The sequence below is a fragment of the Silurus meridionalis genome, chromosome 1, assembly GCF_014805685.1.
Source record: "Silurus meridionalis isolate SWU-2019-XX chromosome 1, ASM1480568v1, whole genome shotgun sequence".
Classification (NCBI taxonomy): Eukaryota; Metazoa; Chordata; class Actinopteri; order Siluriformes; family Siluridae; genus Silurus; species Silurus meridionalis.
This window is the reverse complement of record NC_060884.1, coordinates 31,373,094-31,392,378: the sequence shown is the minus strand read 5'-3', so window position 1 is coordinate 31,392,378 and position 19,285 is coordinate 31,373,094. Positions and strand designations below refer to the sequence as shown.

The 19,285-nt window shown below is 40.9% G+C and overlaps 1 protein-coding gene across 6 annotated transcripts in view; it reads left to right on the top strand.

Annotated features, from left to right (window-relative positions):
* The first annotated feature begins 15,772 nt into the window (after nucleotides 1-15,772).
* dync1i2b (dynein, cytoplasmic 1, intermediate chain 2b) overlaps nucleotides 15,773-19,285 on the top strand; it is a 14,740-nt gene continuing 11,227 nt past the window's right edge. For 2 of the 6 annotated variants that reach the window (XM_046852052.1, XM_046852043.1), the window contains exons 1-4: nucleotides 15,773-15,928; nucleotides 16,981-17,098; nucleotides 17,212-17,326; nucleotides 18,164-18,221. In XM_046852052.1, coding sequence (XP_046708008.1) covers nucleotides 16,991-17,098; nucleotides 17,212-17,326; nucleotides 18,164-18,221 — 281 coding nt within the window. In that variant the 5' untranslated portion in view covers nucleotides 15,773-15,928; nucleotides 16,981-16,990. Of the gene's footprint in view, nucleotides 15,929-16,980; nucleotides 17,099-17,211; nucleotides 17,327-18,079; nucleotides 18,222-19,285 lie in introns of all 6 variants that reach the window. The other 4 variants (XM_046852048.1, XM_046852023.1, XM_046852034.1 and 1 more) reach the window with 2 other exon arrangements.

Below are 19,285 nucleotides of genomic sequence, written 5' to 3'. Positions count from 1 at the left end.
GTTGCCACAGCAGACATTCGATGCCACCCAGATGAGGATGGGTTCCCTCTTGAGTCTGGTTCCTCTCAAGGTTTCTTCCTTATGCCATCTCGGGGAGTTTTTCCTTGCCACAGTTGCCACCGGCTCACTCATCAGGGACAAACTTACTTATAAAGAACATATTCATTTTTATCACAATGTTATCTGTGTAAAGCTGCTTTGAGACAATGTTCATTGTTAAAAACGCTATACAAATACAAATGAATTGAATTGAACATCATTCTAACAGAGCGTATGGATTCTTTTTTAATTGAACTGTAAAGTAACCACAAAAACGCGGGCGCACATTTCAGGAATGTTTTGCTGATTAAGTTTGTATAGAGAGGATACAGATGGCTGCTGTGCAAATCGTTCAGCTCAGATGTGAAGAAGAAAAACACATCTGTCATATTTTTCTGTTCATTCAAACACAGAAGCTATTCTCTATGTTTCTCTTTTAGCATTTAGAGAGATGGTATAGATCTTAAAGAAGTGCACTGTGTGTATGATATTTACTCTTATGTAATGTATAGACATATAATAGCTGTGTTTTAGTTTAAGGAGGAAAAAAATCAAACAAATTACAAATGTTTCTTCTTAGCACAAATCTTCTTGATCCATAAGACTTTTAATGTCTTTTGTTTTGTTGTTTTAGTTTGGTACCAGAGCTGGAAGGTGAATAAGTAATGAAGTCTATCTCACACACAATTTTTTTGTTGTTGTATATCTGCTTCAAACCACATCAGGAACCAAAGCTTCAGGACAAAACTGAACGGATCCTCAGACGCTGACTGAACATGTCTCGGCTGATTGACTCAATCTGAAGAGCAAAACTGTTTAAAACATTCTTTGGGGGGAAAAAAAAAAATACAATAAATAAATCCCACATTTGAGTCCTGAAAGTGTTAGTAAATTGCACAGCTATTTTGAAATATAGAAATAGGAGGCATAGTATTGTTTTATGTCCCTCATACAGGTAGTTTAATCTAATGTTAAGACTGTGTTCATCCTCAGGACCATTCATTTATTAAAACACTGATGTCTAGATGTAGTTTATATACAGTGAGGAAAATAAGTATTTAAACACCCTGCTATTTTGCAAGTTCTCCCACTTAGAAATCATGGAGGGGTCTGAAATTGTCATCGTAGGTGCATGTCCACTGTGAGAGACATAATCTAAAAAAAAATCCAGAAATCACAATGTATGATTTTTTAAACTATTTATTTGTATGATACAGCTGCAAATAAGTATTTGAACACCTGAGAAAGTCAATGTTAATATTTGGTACAGTAGCATTTGTTTTCAATTACAGAGGTCAAACGTTTGCTGTAGTTTTTCACCAGGTTTGCACACACTGCAGGAGGGATTTTGGCCCTCTTCTCCACACAGATCTTCTCTAGATCAGTCAGGTTTCTGGCCTGTCGCTGAGAAACACGGAGTTTGAGCTCCCTCCAAAGATTCTCTATTGGGTTTAGGTCTGGAGATTGGCTTGGCCACGCCAGAACCTTGATATGCTTCTTACAGAGCCACTCCTTGGTTATCCTGGCTGTGTGCTTCGGGTCATTGTCATGTTGGAAGACCCAGCCTTGAACCATCTTCAATGCTCTAACTGAGGGAATCTCGCAATACATGGCCCCGGTCATCCTCTCCTTAATACAGTGCAGTCGCCCTGTCCCATGTGCAGAAAAACACCCCCAAAGCATGATGCTACCACCCCCATGCTTCACAGTAGGGATGGTGTTCTTTGGATGGTACTCATCATTCTTCTTCCTCCAAACACGTTTAGTGGAATTATGACCCAAAAGTTCTATTTTGGTCTCATCTGACCACATGACTTTCTCCCATGACTCCTCTGGATCATCCAAATGGTCATTGGCAAACTTAAGATGTGCCTGGACATGTGCTGGTTTAAGCAGGGGAACCTTCTGTGCCATGCATGATTTCAAACCATGATGTCTTAGTTTATTACCAACAGTAACCTTGGAAACGGTGGTCCCAGCTCTTTTCAGTTCATTGACCAGCTCCTCCCGTGTAGTTCTGGGCTGATTTCTCACCTTCCTTAGGATCATTAAGACCCCACAAGGTGAGATCTTGCATGGAGCCCCAGTCCGAGGGAGATTGACAGTCATGTTTAGCTTCTTCCATTTTCTAATGATTGCACCAACAGTGGACCTTTTTTCACCAAGCTTCTTGGCAATTTCCCTGTAGCCCTTTCCAGCCTTGTGGAGGTGTACAATTTTGTCTCTAGTGTCTTTGGACAGCTCTTTGGTCTTGGCCATGTTAGTAGTTGGATTCTTACTGATTGTATGGGGTGGACAGGTGTCTTTATGCAGCTAACGACCTCAAACAGGTGCATCTAATTTAGGATAATAAATGTAGTGGAGGTGGACATTTTAAAGGCAGACTAACACATCTTTGAGGGTCAGAACACACACACACACATTATATATATATATATATATATATATATATATATATATATATATATATATATATATATATATATATATTTACACAGTCTCTAGTAATGAATAAATCTACACTGGTACACAAGATTACAAACTTAATATAAATATAACTCTTGAATTCTACAAACTTGGAAAGTGCTAATTTAAGTATTTTAGGAAGAGGTAGGTCTTCAGTCGTCGCTTGAAGATAGTCAGGGACTCTGCTGTACGGACTTCTAGGGGAAGTTCATTCCACCACCTCGGTTCCAGAACAAAGAAGAGCCTTGAGTGTACATACCTCTCATTCTGAGAGAAGGAGGTACCAGTCGAGCAGTGCTGGAGGATCTCAGACAGCGTGGTGCGGTGCGAGGAGTGATGAGGTCACTGAGGTAAGATGGTGCTGGTCCATTTTTGGCTTTGTAGGCAGGCATCAGTGTTTTCAATCTGATACGTGCAGCTACTGGAAGCCAGTGGAGGAGCAGCAGTGGGGTGGTGTGGGAGAACTTGGGCTGATTGAACACAAGTCGTGCAGCTGCGTTTTGGATCATTTGCAGTGGACGAATAGAGTTCAGGGGAAGACCTGCCAGCAGAGAGTTCAGTAGTCAAGTCTTGAAATGACAAGAGACTGAACAAGCACCTGAGCAGCCTGTGTTATTATAATGATAATAATAATTATAACAATAATAATAATTATTATTATTATTATTATTGTTATTATTATTATTAGTAGTAATATTATTATTATTATTATTGTTGTTGTTGTTATTATTATTTATTATTATCATCATTATTACACTGTAAAAACAAATACCTCAATGAGACAGCAGAGCAGTACATCCCGTTATTTTCTCAATACTCTGAGACTGTAAGGAGATACATTGTAATGACCAGCCTTGTTTGCACTTTTGAGAAATCATACCTCATTTACAGTGTTAGGAAGAGAAAAACAAAGTATTTCCGATCAACAGTTCATCATCCAATTGTCTAGCGTTTTTCTCACATTAAAATAACATTCGTTTCAGTGACGAACGTCATTTCTTAAGCACAACTTTAATATTCCGCAAAATTATATTTAAAAAACTTAACACCAAACTTCTTGTCTTATCGGCAGAAACACAAACACTTACATTTTACACATTAGCTTTCTTAGTGCTTTTTGTTAACTTTATCAGTTAGCCTAGATGTTTGTCACAAGCAGCTAGCTATATGAGTTAATTATGTTACTAGCTAACATTTCAGTAACTTAATAAAACGTAAATGAGCACAGATTGTGCTTTTACGACTTCACAGGAATAACATTAAAACCAATATAAGAGCACTGGTTATACGTAAAACGCTTTTCTCCTGTACATTAACATTAGTTAGCCTGTTATGACAGATGTCTGCCTATAAGGAGGCTCCAAATGTGAACTTCTCATCTAACATTGAACGATGACAACAAATCTTATGATAGATAAGGTTAAATATGTGACCGTTTGTTTTCATGATCTAGGGTTAGAAGACTGACAAATGTCACTTCCACAGTCCAGTTCAGTCCAGAACATGTGCCCCAAATAACTTGTGCCAATGTTTTTTAGATTGTACTTATTACTATAAATAATTAGATAGTGTGAGTGAATTTTACTCATTTTTTATACTAAAACTTGCTGACTAAGATAAGTACATATTATTATTATTATTATTATTATTATTATTATTATTATTATTATTATTATTATCACTATCATTAAACCCACTTTGAAATGATATGATGTAAAACAAAAAAAAAAGCATCATTAGAATCCGGTCCATTTTTCGTATGTATTTTGATGTCTGTACTTGTCTCTTCCTGCAGAGATCAGTTCATTACAGAGATCTCAATCCTGTCTCCTAATTCAACACCTGGGAATCGCAGCTTCTTATCTTAGACCATGAGTTCATGGAAATTTCCAGAACCGCATTCCTTAATTATATGGATGGTGGTGCAGAGTGAAAAACTATTTTTATCTCTCATGGCTTCTTTTTTTGCACAATCAACCCCATGAGAATCATAAGAATGGTGCTCGTGCCAAACACGCATAAGTAAAGGTAGACAGTAATAAGTGTGTGTTTGTATGTATATATATATATATATATATATATATATATATATATATATATATATATATATATCAAGTTTAAATGGAGTAAGACCAGGAACATTAGAGGGAGGTTTAAACTGTTCTTTCATGGTGGGGTTGAAAAGAGAAATGATGTAGGAGTGATCCTATGGATGGTGTGGAGATGGTGTGGATGGTTGGATGGTGTGGAGATGGTGAAGCAGGAAGTGGATAGGATTAGTAAGGAGGAAGGAGTAAACTCTACACTAGAACTATTCATAAAAAATGTATAATGTTCAGCAGGCAAAAGTTTTGTTAATATGGAAATAAACCCAAGACCCTGCTACGTTTTTGGACCCTCAATCTCAGATGAGGACCAGGCCTTTCTCAATACCTCTCTAACAAAAGAAGAAATCTTTGCAGCTATTCAATCTATGCCTAGTGGGAGGGCACCAGTGTTGGATGGCTTCCCTCTGGAATTTGACCAACTATTTTGGCATGTGCCGTCCCCTATTTCCATGCCAGTAGTTGACAATCTTTTGGAAGACAGTCTTACTCCAGATTCTTGGAGGACTGCTTCTATTAGCTTGATCCTCAAAAAAGGAAAAAACCCATTAGAATGTGCCTCATATCACAGTTTACTTAATGTAGACATTAAAATTGTGGATTAGCTTGTCTCCTGAAGAAAATCCTATCTGAGATCGTTAAACCAGACCAAACTGGATTGATTCAATCCCGCTATGTTTCAGACAACGTGCGTCGTCGGTGGAACACAATACAGCATTTGACTGTAGATGGTGACCCGGCTGCTATAATATCTCTGGATACATCAAAGTATTTAAACTTCTTTACTCTAGCCAATCAGCTGTGGTTAATACTTACGATTTACTATCAAGCAGACCTTCGATCCAAGGAGGCTGCCATCAGGGCTGTACCCTGTCCCCACTCTTGTTTGCCTTGTACATCAAACCCCAGGCAGAAAGTATTTGCATGCACAGTGGCATCCAGGGAATGGAACACCGTCTATCATTGTATGTGGACGATCTTCTTCTTTACTTAAAGCAACCTCTGATTTGAAGGGTTTATTCTTTAAGAACTATTTACCCTTAATGACAAGACTCAAGCAACATATATAAAGGTGGACCCCTTCACCAATTTGTTTCTTTGGAAGAATCAACACAATGAAAATGAACGTGCTCCATCGTTAACTCTATTTATTTCAGTCTATACCCTGTTATTTGAATCAGAACTTTTTTTAAAGATCTGAATGCAGCTTTTGGCAAGTTTATATGGAATAATAAACAAAAACCGTAGAATCAAACTTGCTTCCCTCCTCAAGCCATGGGAGTGTACGGGTGTTTTTTGCCCAACGTGGCGTTCTATTATTAGACTGCTCACATTAAACAAATGCTTAAATGGTTTTTAAATGATACGGACTCCCTGTGGGTCAGTATGGAATCTTTTGCATGCGCCCAAAGAATGCTAACATCCTGCCCAATTATTCATAACTTTAGGGAGGTCAACCCTGGAAATGTTTCATTTGTTATTAAACACTCAATTGGTTTGGGAAGATTCCAGAAAGCATCTCAATGTCCCCAATAAATGTCCACGCAATCCCCGAAAAGCTTTAAACCCTGACTTCCCTCACTCGTTAGCCGGTATTGGCCTTCAGACTTGGGCAAAAAAGGGTATATCTCATTTACACAAAAGGTTTTTAAATCTTTTGAAACGCTTTAAATAGATTACTCAAATCCCAAAACAGATTTTTTTTTTCAATTTCTCCAATTACGTCATTTTATTCAGTCTGAAATGACACGGGAAAATTCGCTGGGAACTTTCTGATTTTGAAAATAGTTTTCTTCTTCTGGTGGCGCTAAATGGTCAGATTTCCTGTCTGTATTCTCTGTTATCAGAAGAGTCTTCCCCTTTAAATCCTTTGATAATGATTTAGGAAAGGGATATGGGCCACCCATTTACTGATACTGATTTACTGATGAATGGCTTTCTATTTGTGAGGGTTTTTAAATAAAGAATATATCTTACCCCAGAATGCCTTTATATAATGTACCCAAATGTATCTCATGTGTGTTTTAAATGTAAATCTGAAATAGGAACGTTGATGCATCTGTTTTGGGACTGTAAGAACATTTTGGCCGATATGGTCCCCTTTGTGCCTACTTGAACAAGCAAGACCCTCGCCCTGACTTATGTTCTTTTTCACCCTTTGCCTTTTCATGGTTATTATTTCATATTAACAATACATTGTTGTTATATTGTTATTAATACGCTTAAATGCATGCTGTGTGTGTTGATCGGCTCTTTTGTTTTGTGTAAGGTTTAATAAGAAATCAATAAAACAAGTAGGAAATGAGTTTATTAGAGGGACAGCGCATGTAGGATGTTTTGGAGACACGGTGAGGGAGGCGAGATTAAGATGGTTTGGACATGTGCAGAGGAGCAACATGAGGGACTGAATTGAGGCAGTTATTAAAGAAAAGCAGCCCCAACCAAGTATTGGAGTATCTATACAGTGAATGAACATACTTTCCAGAAGGCCAACAATTCACAAAAGTATTTTTTTTTAATTGGTCTTATGAAAGATTTTAAATTTTTGGGATATACCTGTATATTTCCCCACTGTGGGACGAATAAAGGTTTATCGAATAAAGGTTTATCTTATATATATATATATATATATATATATATATATATATATATATATATATATATATATACAGTGAGGAAAATAAGTATTTGAACACCCTGCTATTTTGCAAGTTCTCCCACTTAGAAATCATGGAGGGGTCTGAAATTGTCATCGTAGGTGCATGCCCACTGTGAGAAACATAATCTAAAAAATGAATCCAGAAATCACAATGTATGATTTTTTAACTATTTATTTGTATGATACAGCTGCAAATAAGTATTTGAACACCTGAGAAAGTCAATGTTAATATTTGGTACAGTAGCCTTTGTTTGCAATTACAGAGGTCAAACGTTTCCTGTAGTTTTTCACCAGGTTTGCACACACTGCAGGAGGGATTTTGGCCCTCTTCTCCACACAGATCTTCTCTAGATCAGTCAGGTTTCTGGCCTGTCGCTGAGAAACATGGAGTTTGAGCTCCCTCCAAAGATTCTCTATTGGGTTTAGGTCTGGAGACTGGCTAGGCCATGCCAGAACCTTGATATACTTCTTTCAGAGTCACTCCTTGGTTATCCTGGCTGTGTGCTTCGGGTCATTGTCATGTTGGAAGACGCAGCCTCGACCCATCTTCAATGCTCTAACTGAGGGAAGGAGGTTGTTCCCCAAAATCTCGCAATACATGGCCCCGGTCATCCTCTCCTTAATACAGTGCAGTCGCCCTGTCCCATGTGCAGAAAAACACCCCAAAGCATGATGCTACCACCCCCATGCTTCACAGTAGGGATGGTGTTCATGGGATGGTACTCATCATTCTTCTTCCTCCAAACACGTTTAGTGGAATTATGACCCAAAAGTTCTATTTTGGTCTCATCTGACCACATGACTTTCTCCCATGACTCCTCTGGATCATCCAAATGGTCATTGGCAAACTTAAGACGTGCCTGGACATGTGCTGGTTTAAGCAGGGGAACCTTCCGTGCCATGCATGATTTCAAACCATGACGTCTTAGTGTATTACCAACAGTAACCTTGGAAACGGTGGTCCCAGCTCTTTTCAGGTCATTGACCAGCTCCTCCCGTGTAGTTCTGGGCTGATTTCTCACCTTCCTTAGGATCATTAAGACCCCACAAGGTAAGATCTTGCATGGAGCCCCAGTCCCAGGGAGATTGACAGTCATGTTTAGCTTCTTCCATTTTCTAATGATTGCTCCAACTGTGGACCTTTTTTTCACCAAGCTGCTTGGCAATTTCCCTGTAGCCCTTTACAGTGTTGTGGAGGTGTACAATTTTGTCTCTAGTGTCTTTGGACAGCTCTTTGGTCTTGGCCATGTTAGTAGTTGGATTCTTACTGATTGTATGGGGTGGACAGGTGTCTTTATGCAGCTAACAACCTCAAACAGGTGCATCAAATTTAGGATAATAAATGTAGTGGAGGTGGACATTTTAAAGGCAGACTAACAGGTCTTTGAGGGTCAGAATTCTAGCTGATAGACAGGTGTTCAAATACTTATTTGTAGCTGTATCATACAAATAAATAGTTTAAAAATCATATATTGTGATTTCTGGATTTTTTTTTTTGATTATGTCTCTCACAGTGGACATGCACCTATGATGACAATTTCAGACCCCTCCATGATTTCTAAGTGGGAGAACTTGCAAAATAGCAGGGTGTTGAAACACTTATTTTCCTAACTGTATATATATATATATATATATATATATATATATATATATATATATATATATATATATATATATATATATACACACACACACACACACACACACACATTATCTGTCACCCACAATGTGATCGGTTCCCTTTTATATCTCTCAGGATCACGTTTTCATCATGCCTCAGAAGGCTTTTTCTCACCATTTCTCCCATCATCATTTTCAGGGTTAGCTGTCTCTGTTAGACGTCTTAGTTTTCTTAGAGATTTAAATCTCCATCTGGATTTCTGTAGAGCTGCACTGTCACTTGTGTTCAAATAAAACTGAATTGAATTACCACTTATCAAGTCCTGACAGGTCTTTGCAGTTTATAGAGTGACTCATGGAGTGATAAATATTTCTAGTAATGCAGCTGCAGCCTAATAGTCCAATATATATATGGCAATAATAGACAAATGAGATTAGTGTATTATTTATCAAATAGCGCGTGTGTGTGTATAATTTATTTATTTATAATCATTTATGTCAGGAAAAAGAAAAAGGTGTGCAGGTGTGTAAGTGTGCACACAATTACTTTTCATATTTGGAGTTCTATGTGGTTAACAAACATCCAACTTTTGCAGCACACTCAACAGCTGCGTGAGCACACACACACACACACACACACACACACACACACACACACACACACACACACACACACACACATACCTGCATGTTTAACCTGAAATGAATTCGCACACAGGTTGCCATGGTAACTTCAGCGGCTATTTGATCTCATCCTCATAGCGCACACACACACAGACACAGACACACACACACAAACTCAGACACTGCTGTGTATTTACAGAAATCTTATCTATCTATCTATCTATCTATCTATCTACCTACCTACCTACCTACCTACCTATCTCTCTGTCTGTCTGTCTGTCTGTCTGTCTGTCTGTCTGTCTGTCTGTCTGTCTGTCTGTCTGTCACTCAGATATGGATTGTTTCCCGTCTGACTCTGGTTTCTTTCTTTAGATCATCTCAGGAAGTTTCTCCTTGCCACTGTTCTCATTCTGTGTTATTGTTTCTATAGGTATAGTTCATTCAAAGAGACTTGTATGACACAAACTACCCTAAAATCAACAAATGTCTCTTCTTTTTCTTTTGGCTGCTTCCGTTAGGGGTTGCCACAGACCCCCATACCCTCATACCCCCCTGTCCTCTACATCTGCCTCTTTCAAACCTGCATTTCTTCCCTCACCACATCCATAAACCATCTCCCTGGTCTTCCTATTTTTCTTTTTCCTGGTGGCTCCATCATCAGCATTCTCCTACTGATATACCCAATGTCCCTCCTCTGCACATGTCCAAACCATCTCAATCTACCCAACCTTGTCTCCTACATGCGCTGTCCCTCTAATAAACTCATTTCTAATCCGTCCATCGTCGTCACTCCCAACGAAAACCTCAACATCTTCAGCTCTGCTACCTCCAGCTTCACCTCCTGTCTTTTACTCAGTGCCACTGTCTCTAAACCATACAACATCTCAGGTCTCACCACAGTCCTATAAACTTTCCCTTTCACTCTCACAGATACTCTTCTATCACAAATCACTCCTGCTATCACTCTTCTCCACCCACTCCACCCTGCCTGCACTCTTTTCTTCACTCCTCTAACACACTCTCCATTACTTTGCACTGTTGACCCCAGGTACCTGAACTCCTCCACCTTCTCCAGCTCTTCTCCCTGCAACTGCAACCCTCCACTGCCCTCCCTCTCATTTATGCACATGTACTCTGTCTTACTCCTACTGACTTTCATTCCCCTTCTCTCCAGCGCATAGGTCCACCTCTCCAGGCTCTTCTTAACCGGCTCACTACTCTCACTACAAATCACAATATCATCCACAAACATCATAGTCCATGGAGACTCCTGTCTGACCTCGTCTGTCAACCTGTCCATCACCACAGCAAACAGGAAAGGGCTCAGAGCTGATCCTTGATGCAGTCCAACCTCCACCTTAAACCAGTCTGTCGTTCCTACTGCACACTTCACTTCTGTCACACTGTCCTCATAAATGTCCTGCACCACCCTCACATACTTCTCTGACACACCTGACTTCCTCATACAGTACCACAACTCCTCTCTCTTCACCCTGTTGTATGCTTTCTCTAAATCCACAAACACACAATGCAACTCCTTCTGACCTTCTCTATACTTCTTCATTAACATTCTCAAAGCAAATAATGCGTCTGTGGTGCTCTTCCTCAGCATGAAACCATACTGTTGCTCACAGATGGTCACCTCTTCTCTCAGCCTGGCTTCCACTACTCTTTCCCATAACTTCATTGTGTGATTGATCAACTTTATTCCCCTGTAGTTACTGCAGGTCTGCACATCTCCCTTATTCTTAAAGATCGGTACCAGCACACTCCTTTCCTCAGGCTTCCTCTCGCCTTCCAAAATCCTGTTGAACAATCTGGTTAAAAACTCCACTGCATCTCTTCTAAACATCTCCATGCTTCTACTGGTATGTCATCTGGTCCAAACGATTTTTCATTCTTCATGCTCTTAATTGCTGCTCTCACTTCCTCCTTACTGATCCTATCCACTTCCTGCTTCACCATCTCCACACCATCCAACCTTCTCTCTCAAATACTCCCTCCATCTTCTCAACACAATCTCCTTGCTAATCAACACATTCACATCTTCATCCTTTATTGCTCTGGATTTATTCTATGCAAACTCAAAGGAGGCCTATACTTAAACAACCCTCCCCCCCTTGGGAAGATCGGATCACAACCTGGTTCATCTCCTACCTGTGTACAAACCCCTTGTATGCAGGCAACCAGCTACCTCCCGCACAGTGACGACATGGTCTGATGAGACCGATGAGGCTCTGAAAGACTGTTTTGAAACAACTATGTGGGAGGAATTGTGCAATCCACATGGGGAGGATATTGACAGTTTAACAGACTGTATTACGGACTACATTAATTTCTGTGTCGAGAATACTGTACCCACTAGGACTGTACGGTGTTTTCCCAACAACAAACCTTGGATTAACCCTGATATAAAGACTCTTCTTAAAGAGAAGAAGAGGGTTTTTAAATCGGGAAACAAGGAAGAGCTGAAAACTGTCCAGAGAGAACTTAGAAAGAAGATCAGGGAAGGAAAAGCATGCTACAGGAGGAAGATGGAGGATCAGCTGCAGCAGAACAACGTCAGCGGTGTGTGGAAGGGGCTCAAAACCATCACTGGTCATAAGGAGCCCAGCTCTCAGGCTGAGGGTGACCAGCAGTGGGTGAATGATCTTAATCTATACTTTAACAGATTTGATCAGCTACCCTCCCCTGCCCCCATCCAGTCCCCCCTGCTGCAAACCCCCTTCTCTGGTTCCACAGCAAGCAGCTCCAGCCCCACCTCTCTCTGCACTGCTATCAGCTCACAGTCAATATACAACAAACCTAACTCCCCCCTGCTGATTCCCCCCAGCCAACACTCCATCCAATACACACTGCCCCTTACAGAAGCCCAGGTGAGAATGGAGCTCAGGAAGATCAAAGCGAGGAAGGCTATGGGCCCAGACGGCATCAGTTCCAGGCTACTAAAGACCTGTGCAGACCAGCTGTGCGGCATATTGCTGTACATGTTTGACCTGAGCCTGAAGCTGGGGAAGGTGCCACAGCTATGGAAAACATCCTGCGTGGTGCCTGTTCCAAAGACGTTGCGCCCAAAAGACTTTGGGGACTACCGACCAGTAGCCCTGACCTCCCATCTGATGAAGACATTGGAGAGGCTGGTGCTCACTTATCTCCGACCTCTGGTGAGCCCATCAATGGATCCACTTCAGTTTGCCTACCAACCTGGCATTGGAGTGGAAGACGCAGTCATCTTCCTTCTAAATCGGGCTACTTCACACCTGGAAAAGGCAGGGAGCACTGTGAGAGTCATGTTTTTTGACTTCTCTAGTGCTTTTAACACCATCCAACCTGTGCTTCTAAGGGATAAGATGGTGTACATGGGAGTGGACTATCATTTGTCAGCCTGGATACTGGACTACCTCACAGACCGACCACAGTATGTGAGGACTCGTGACTGTGAGTCTGACATGATTGTCTGCAAAACTGGAGCCCCACAGGGAACGGTTCTTGCCCCGTTTCTCTTCACCATCTACACTGCAGACTTCATGTTTAGCTCACCAACCTGTCACCTACAGAAGTTCTCTGATGACTCTGCCATCGTCGGTCTGATCACGAATGATGATGACAGAGAGTACAGAGGACTTATGCAGAACTTTGTGGACTGGTGCCAATGGAGCCTCCAGTTAAACGTGGGGAAAACCAAAGAACTGGTGGTGGATTTCCGTAGGCACCACCACACTTCATCACTTCCATTGGTAAACATTCAGGGAAAGGACATTGTGAGAGTGGACTCTTACAAATACCTGGGTGTTCACCTAAACAACAAACTGGACTGGACTGACAACACTGAGGCAAACTATAAGAAAGGGCAGAGCATACTCTTTCTGCTGAGGAGACTAAGGTCTTTTGGAGTGCAGGGAGAGCTACTGAAGACCTTTTTTGACTCTGTTCTGGCATTAGCCATATTCTATGGTGTGGTCTGCTGGGGTAGCAGCATCTCTACTGCAGACAGGAAGAGACTAGACAAGCTAATCAGGAAGGCCAGCTCAGTCCTGGGGATTCCCCTGGACACTGTACAGGAGGTGGGAGAAAGGAGGATGGTAGCAAAACTATTATCATTACTGCAGAACGCCTCTCACCCCCTGTATGAAATTCTTACCTCGTTGAGCAGCTCCTTCAGTGACAGACTGTTACATCCTAAGTGTCTGAAGGAGCGATACAGAAGGTCTTTTCTCCCTGCTGCTATTAGACTTTACAATAAAAGCTGCTCCCAGTGAACCATTAACCAAAATACACACTGCTATTACTGTTCAATGGTGTAATAGTTACTGTTTTTACTGTTTTACTATTTAATAATACTACCTGTGTGCAATATTAACTGCAATACGTGCAATTTTACCTGCAATATGTGCAATATCACCTGAAATACGTGCAATATTACCTGCAATACATGCAATACCCCCTGTGTGCAATACAACCTGCAATACGTACTTTCCCTCATCTGTATTTATACATTGTGTTGTGTATATACTTGTATATTATAGTATGTCTTATTCGTCTATTCTTTTATATATTTACATTTATTTTTATTTTTTTCATGCTGCTGTAACAAAGAAATTTCCCCACTGTGGGACGAATAAAGGTTTATCTTATCTTATCTTATCTAACTTGCAGCACATCCTTCCCAACTCTGTCCCTCTCCCTGACCAGTCGGTATAAACTCTTTTCTCCTTCCTTAGTGTTCACCTTCTCATACAGCTCCTCCTCATTCTTGTACTCCTGTCTACTTTTTCTCATCACTCTGTCGATCCAAATCCTGTTTCTCCAACCTCTTTCTCCTGATGCTCTCCTGAACTTCCTCATTCCACCACCACGTCTCTTTGTCTTCCTTTCTATTTCCAGATGTCACACCAAGTACCTTTCTAGCTGCCTCCCTCATCACTCCTGCAGTAGTTGCCCAATCACCCAGCACCTCGTCACCACCACCAAGCCCCTGTCTGACCTCTTCCCTGAACCTCACACTACAGTCTTCCTCCTTCAGTTTCCACCATCTTATTCTTCTTTCAGTCCTCACTCTTCTCCTCTTCTTCTTCACCTCCAAAACCATCCTACAGACCATCATCCAATGCTGTCTAGCTACACTGTCCCCTGCCAACACCTTACAGTCTCCAATCTCCTTCAGGTTGCATCTCCTGCATAGAACATAGTCCACCTGTGTGCACCTTCCTAGATGTCACACTCTTCCTTTTTCTTACTCAACAATGTCTCAATGACGAGAATCATATCAAGTTTGTTATGTTGACTGATGGGGTTGAAGCAGTCTGGAGTTTTGAACAATTGTAGTAGTATGACTGATAAAGATAAAGTACTAAATTTGAGAGTGTGAGTTTTCAGATGTCTAGGGACAATTAAGTTCTTGACTCTCCAACCTTCACATGAACGACCTTGTCTGCGTGGACATTACTTTGTGCCCAGGTGCATTGTCCTGCTTGTCACTGTTTGGGTTGTTGAGAAGGTAAACTCTAATACTTCAGCATACAGACACTGTATACAGTTACACTATTGTGTGTTTGTTGACAATCCCATTCCACATGCATTCCCCTTTCCTGTTATAATAAGCTCTACTCATCTTCAAAGAATTTCTACTACATTTTGGGTTTGGTTTGTCCACTCAAAAGCACTACAAGAGGAGTAATAAGATCAGACAGTGATGTTGAGGTGGTGAGGAGGTTCCAGATACAGTTTATCCCAAAGGTGATCAGTTGGCTTTAGGAGGTCAGGGCTTTAAGAAGGACACCTGAGATCTTCAACTATAACCTTCACCGCCATCACTTTGTGCACAGGTACATAGTATTTCATTCAGCAGACACTGGAGCAGTGGATGGATGGATGGATGGATGGATGTCGGTAGATCGATAGATCAATAGATAGATAGATGGACAAGACAGACAGATATAAAGCACTGCTGAAAGTGCTCCGATGTTGCTCTAGCAGGTTATAGAGAGGATGTGAGATGTTCTCCATGACGTTTAACCCTGCATGGAAGCTGCAGTTCGTTGTCGTGGAGGGAAATGATAAAGATACGGTTGTACAACAAACATTCTGTACAATTTCGTGCCTCAGACTTGTAGAAAAGAGGGTTTGAAGAAGAGCCACGGTCAGATTAACAGGCAGGTGTCCGTATACTTTTGGGTTAGAGGACGCGAAGAAGTAGTGACCCTAACGAGTCGTTTTTGCGACATCTAGTGTTGGAAATGAGAGTGCGCCTTTGTAATAAAATAAATAAATAAAGAAATCCTCCCGGCGGCCATAGCAGTCCAGGATCCTGTTACAAACAAGAGGGAAGAGGATACATAAGTTATAATCTCTTAAGAAGAAGAAGACGAATTATCCAGAAAAAAAACCGTACTCGATCATAACGACGACTTCTCCAGTAAGTCTGAACATTCCTGGTATATGCAGTAATGGGATTGATCCGGTGTGTAAATGATGGATGTAAAGGCTTCCTGTTGTTCACATAATCCATTATAGAGGATCATAGAGATGATATTACTGCACCTGAAATTATTAATGCATTGTGTTTTATTTGTCTGAAGGCTTTTAAAGGGCATTTTAAAGCATTTTCGGTGGGGAAAGTCTTGTTTTTATTGCTACAACGTGTAATATACGCGATGGGAGTGTGTGTACTGGGTATAAACGTCTCTTTATGATATTATTAAAATAAATCGACCTCTACATGGATTTCTGGTTCATCGTTTACTTATAAAAGCGTTAATGATTGTGTGTTATTGTGATGAATGATCAGGATTGGGCTGAAAACCGAAGATTTAGGGTTAAAGTGTAAAAGTGGATTATTATAATAGAATATTTTTTATCATCAAAACGTTATTTAGTAAAAATGAAAGCAGTTTTATGACAGCATTTGTTTGCTGCCACGTCCATTGTGTCCGCCGGCTTACATCATCATCATCATCAGGGTGCGGGCTGGCAGCCCTGACGTCATGACGTCACGACGCACGCATCCGGAAGTAAATTTTTCCCGTGCTTTTATTCCACTTTCTGCATTCACACAGTCTATTCATTTCGCGTTGTTCAAACTAATTGCACCTGCTACACATCCTTGTTTATATTCCGGGAATGTGTACGTGATATATTGTTTTTATTTTCTAACTAAAAACTACTTCCGCCATTACTAGGTACAGGAACGCGTGGAAACGTCGGCCATATTGGAAAGGGCGGAAGTGTATTGTAAGCCTATGCAAGTTTATGGACACTTGGAGGAGTTTGAAGGAAAAGCTCAATAAAACTTAATAAAAATGATGTGCAATACTGTTTTCTAATGTGCAGTGCAAAAATAATTAGAACATCATTGTTTTTTCTGTACATCACAAATAATTGTAAAAACAAAATAATAAAAAAAAAATCCTGTGTCTGCAATACCATGTGGTTCATACATAGTCAATAAAACTGTGTTTGTGTTCTTAGTCTGGACACAATGTCGGACAAAAGCGAGTTGAAGGCAGAGCTGGAGAGGAAGAAACAACGCCTCGCTCAGATCAGGGAAGAAAAGAAGAGAAAAGAGGAAGAACGCAAGAAAAAAGAAGTGAGATACGGTCTAGACACGTTTGTGTGTGTGTGTGTGTGTGTGTGTGTGTGTGTGTGTGTGTGTGTGAGGAGTTACAAACACGGACACTGACTCTTCTCTTCTTGCTGTAGAATGAAGGACGTGGGGAAGTTGCCTCTCCACCTCAAGATGATTCTGATCTGGAGAGGAAGAGAAGAGAGACTGAGGCTCTGCTGCAGAGCATGGGCATCACCGATCCTTCCATGGGTACGACATGCCCCAGCAGAGCGTTCTGGAAAATGTATTGTCATAATAGATCAGTGTGCTGAGAGTCAAATTCGAGTCTTTTCACATTAACTGATTGGATTAAGTGAAGAGTCTTGTGATAAAAATGATAATAGGAACATTATAGACATAATAAATCATAGTACTTTGGATACTTAAGTAGATTTAAAGGCTAAAACTTTTGTACTTTTACTCAAGTGAACGTTTAAAGACTTTGACTTTTACTGGAGTCAAATTTTAATGAGTGAATCTCTACTTGAACTCAAGTACATGGTTTGTGTTCTTCATCCACCACTGACTGGTAAAAATTCAATACACCTTCATGGATAAAAATATATTAAAGTTTAGTTATAGAAAAAGAAAGTTGTGACAGTAGTAGTAGTTGTAGATAAAGTAGTATTAGGCTGAATTTAGTTGTGATATCAAGCTGTTAGCATGTAACCCCATCATTGCTGCTCTGTGTGTTTGAGTGCTGGTTACTTCTATGTGCATTGAGCTCATGTTAATCCTGCATGACTTTTAACCAGTGCTTCTTTTTGTCTCCTCTCTTTTTTCTCCAATTGTCCCTGTCCTTTCTTTTACATCCCAAACCTCGCTGTATTGTTTCTCTCCTTTACCTCCTCCTTTTTTATGAATGTCTGGTTCTGTTTTGTTTTTTTTGCACTTCACATCATTGTGCTGCTGTGTTCGCTTTGTGTAATGTTCGTTTTGTGTGTGTGTTGTGTGTGTGAGTAGTTCAGCCTCTGCGTATAGTAACAGAGGATACATGTTTGTTTCATTATTTAGTCCCCCCTCCCATGTCTCCCTCTGCCAAATCAGTGGGCACTCCGAGCGAAACCGGCAGCCAGGACTCGACAGAGGGCGCCACCGGAGCCAGGTACACTTACACTTTACTGACGTTTTCATTTAATATATGCCATATTTCTATCTTTCACATTCACTCCAAAAAACAAAGTTTAAAAGGTGTGGCCTTGTTTTTCTAGTCCCAGTAAAAGGATCTCTATCTGCCAGTCCAACTGTAATAGGTGTGGCCTTTATACCTGTCAATCCCAGGAGAAGAAGCGTGGCCCCTGTACCCATCACTCTCATTATAAGAAGCGTGGCCCCTGTACTCGTCACTCTCATTATAAGAAGCGTGGCCCCTGTACCCGTCAGTCTCATTATTAGAAGCGTGGCCCCTGTACTCGTCACTCTCATTATAAGAAGCGTGGTCCCTGTACCCGTCAGTCTCATTATTAGAAGCGTGGCCCCTGTACCCGTCACTCTCATTATAAGAAGCGTGGCCCCTGTACCCATCACTCTCATTATAAGAAGCGTGGCCCCTGTACTCGTCACTCTCATTATAAGAAGCGTGGCCCTGTACCCGTCAGTCTCATTATTAGAAGCGTGGCCCTGTACTCGTCACTCTCATTATAAGCGTGGCCCTGTACCCGTCAGTCTCATTATTAGAAGCGTGGCCCCTGTACTCTTCACTCTCATTATAAGAAGCGTGGCCCCTTTACCAGTCACTCTCATTATAAGAAGCGTGGCCCCTGTACTCTTCACTCTCATTATAAGAAGCGTGGCCCCTGAACCCGTCAGTCTCATTATAAGAAGCGTGGCCCCTGTACTCTTCACTCTCATTATAAGAAGCGTGGCCCCTGTACTCTTCACTCTCATTATAAGAAGTGTGGCCCCTGTACCCATCACTCTCATTATAAGAAGTGTGGCCCCTGTACCTTTTACTCTAATTATAAGCGTGGCCCCTGTACCTGTCAATTATCTTTTCGTCCATGAGAGGACGTCACCCACGCATCAACTTCAGTGTAAAATTTGTTAAAATATAAATATACACTCATAACATGTAATATTTCTACGCATGCTACTGACCATGTGACTAAAAGAACGTCTGTGTGTTTGAACTAAACTGTTCTACTAACACATTTACTTTTTGACTGCATG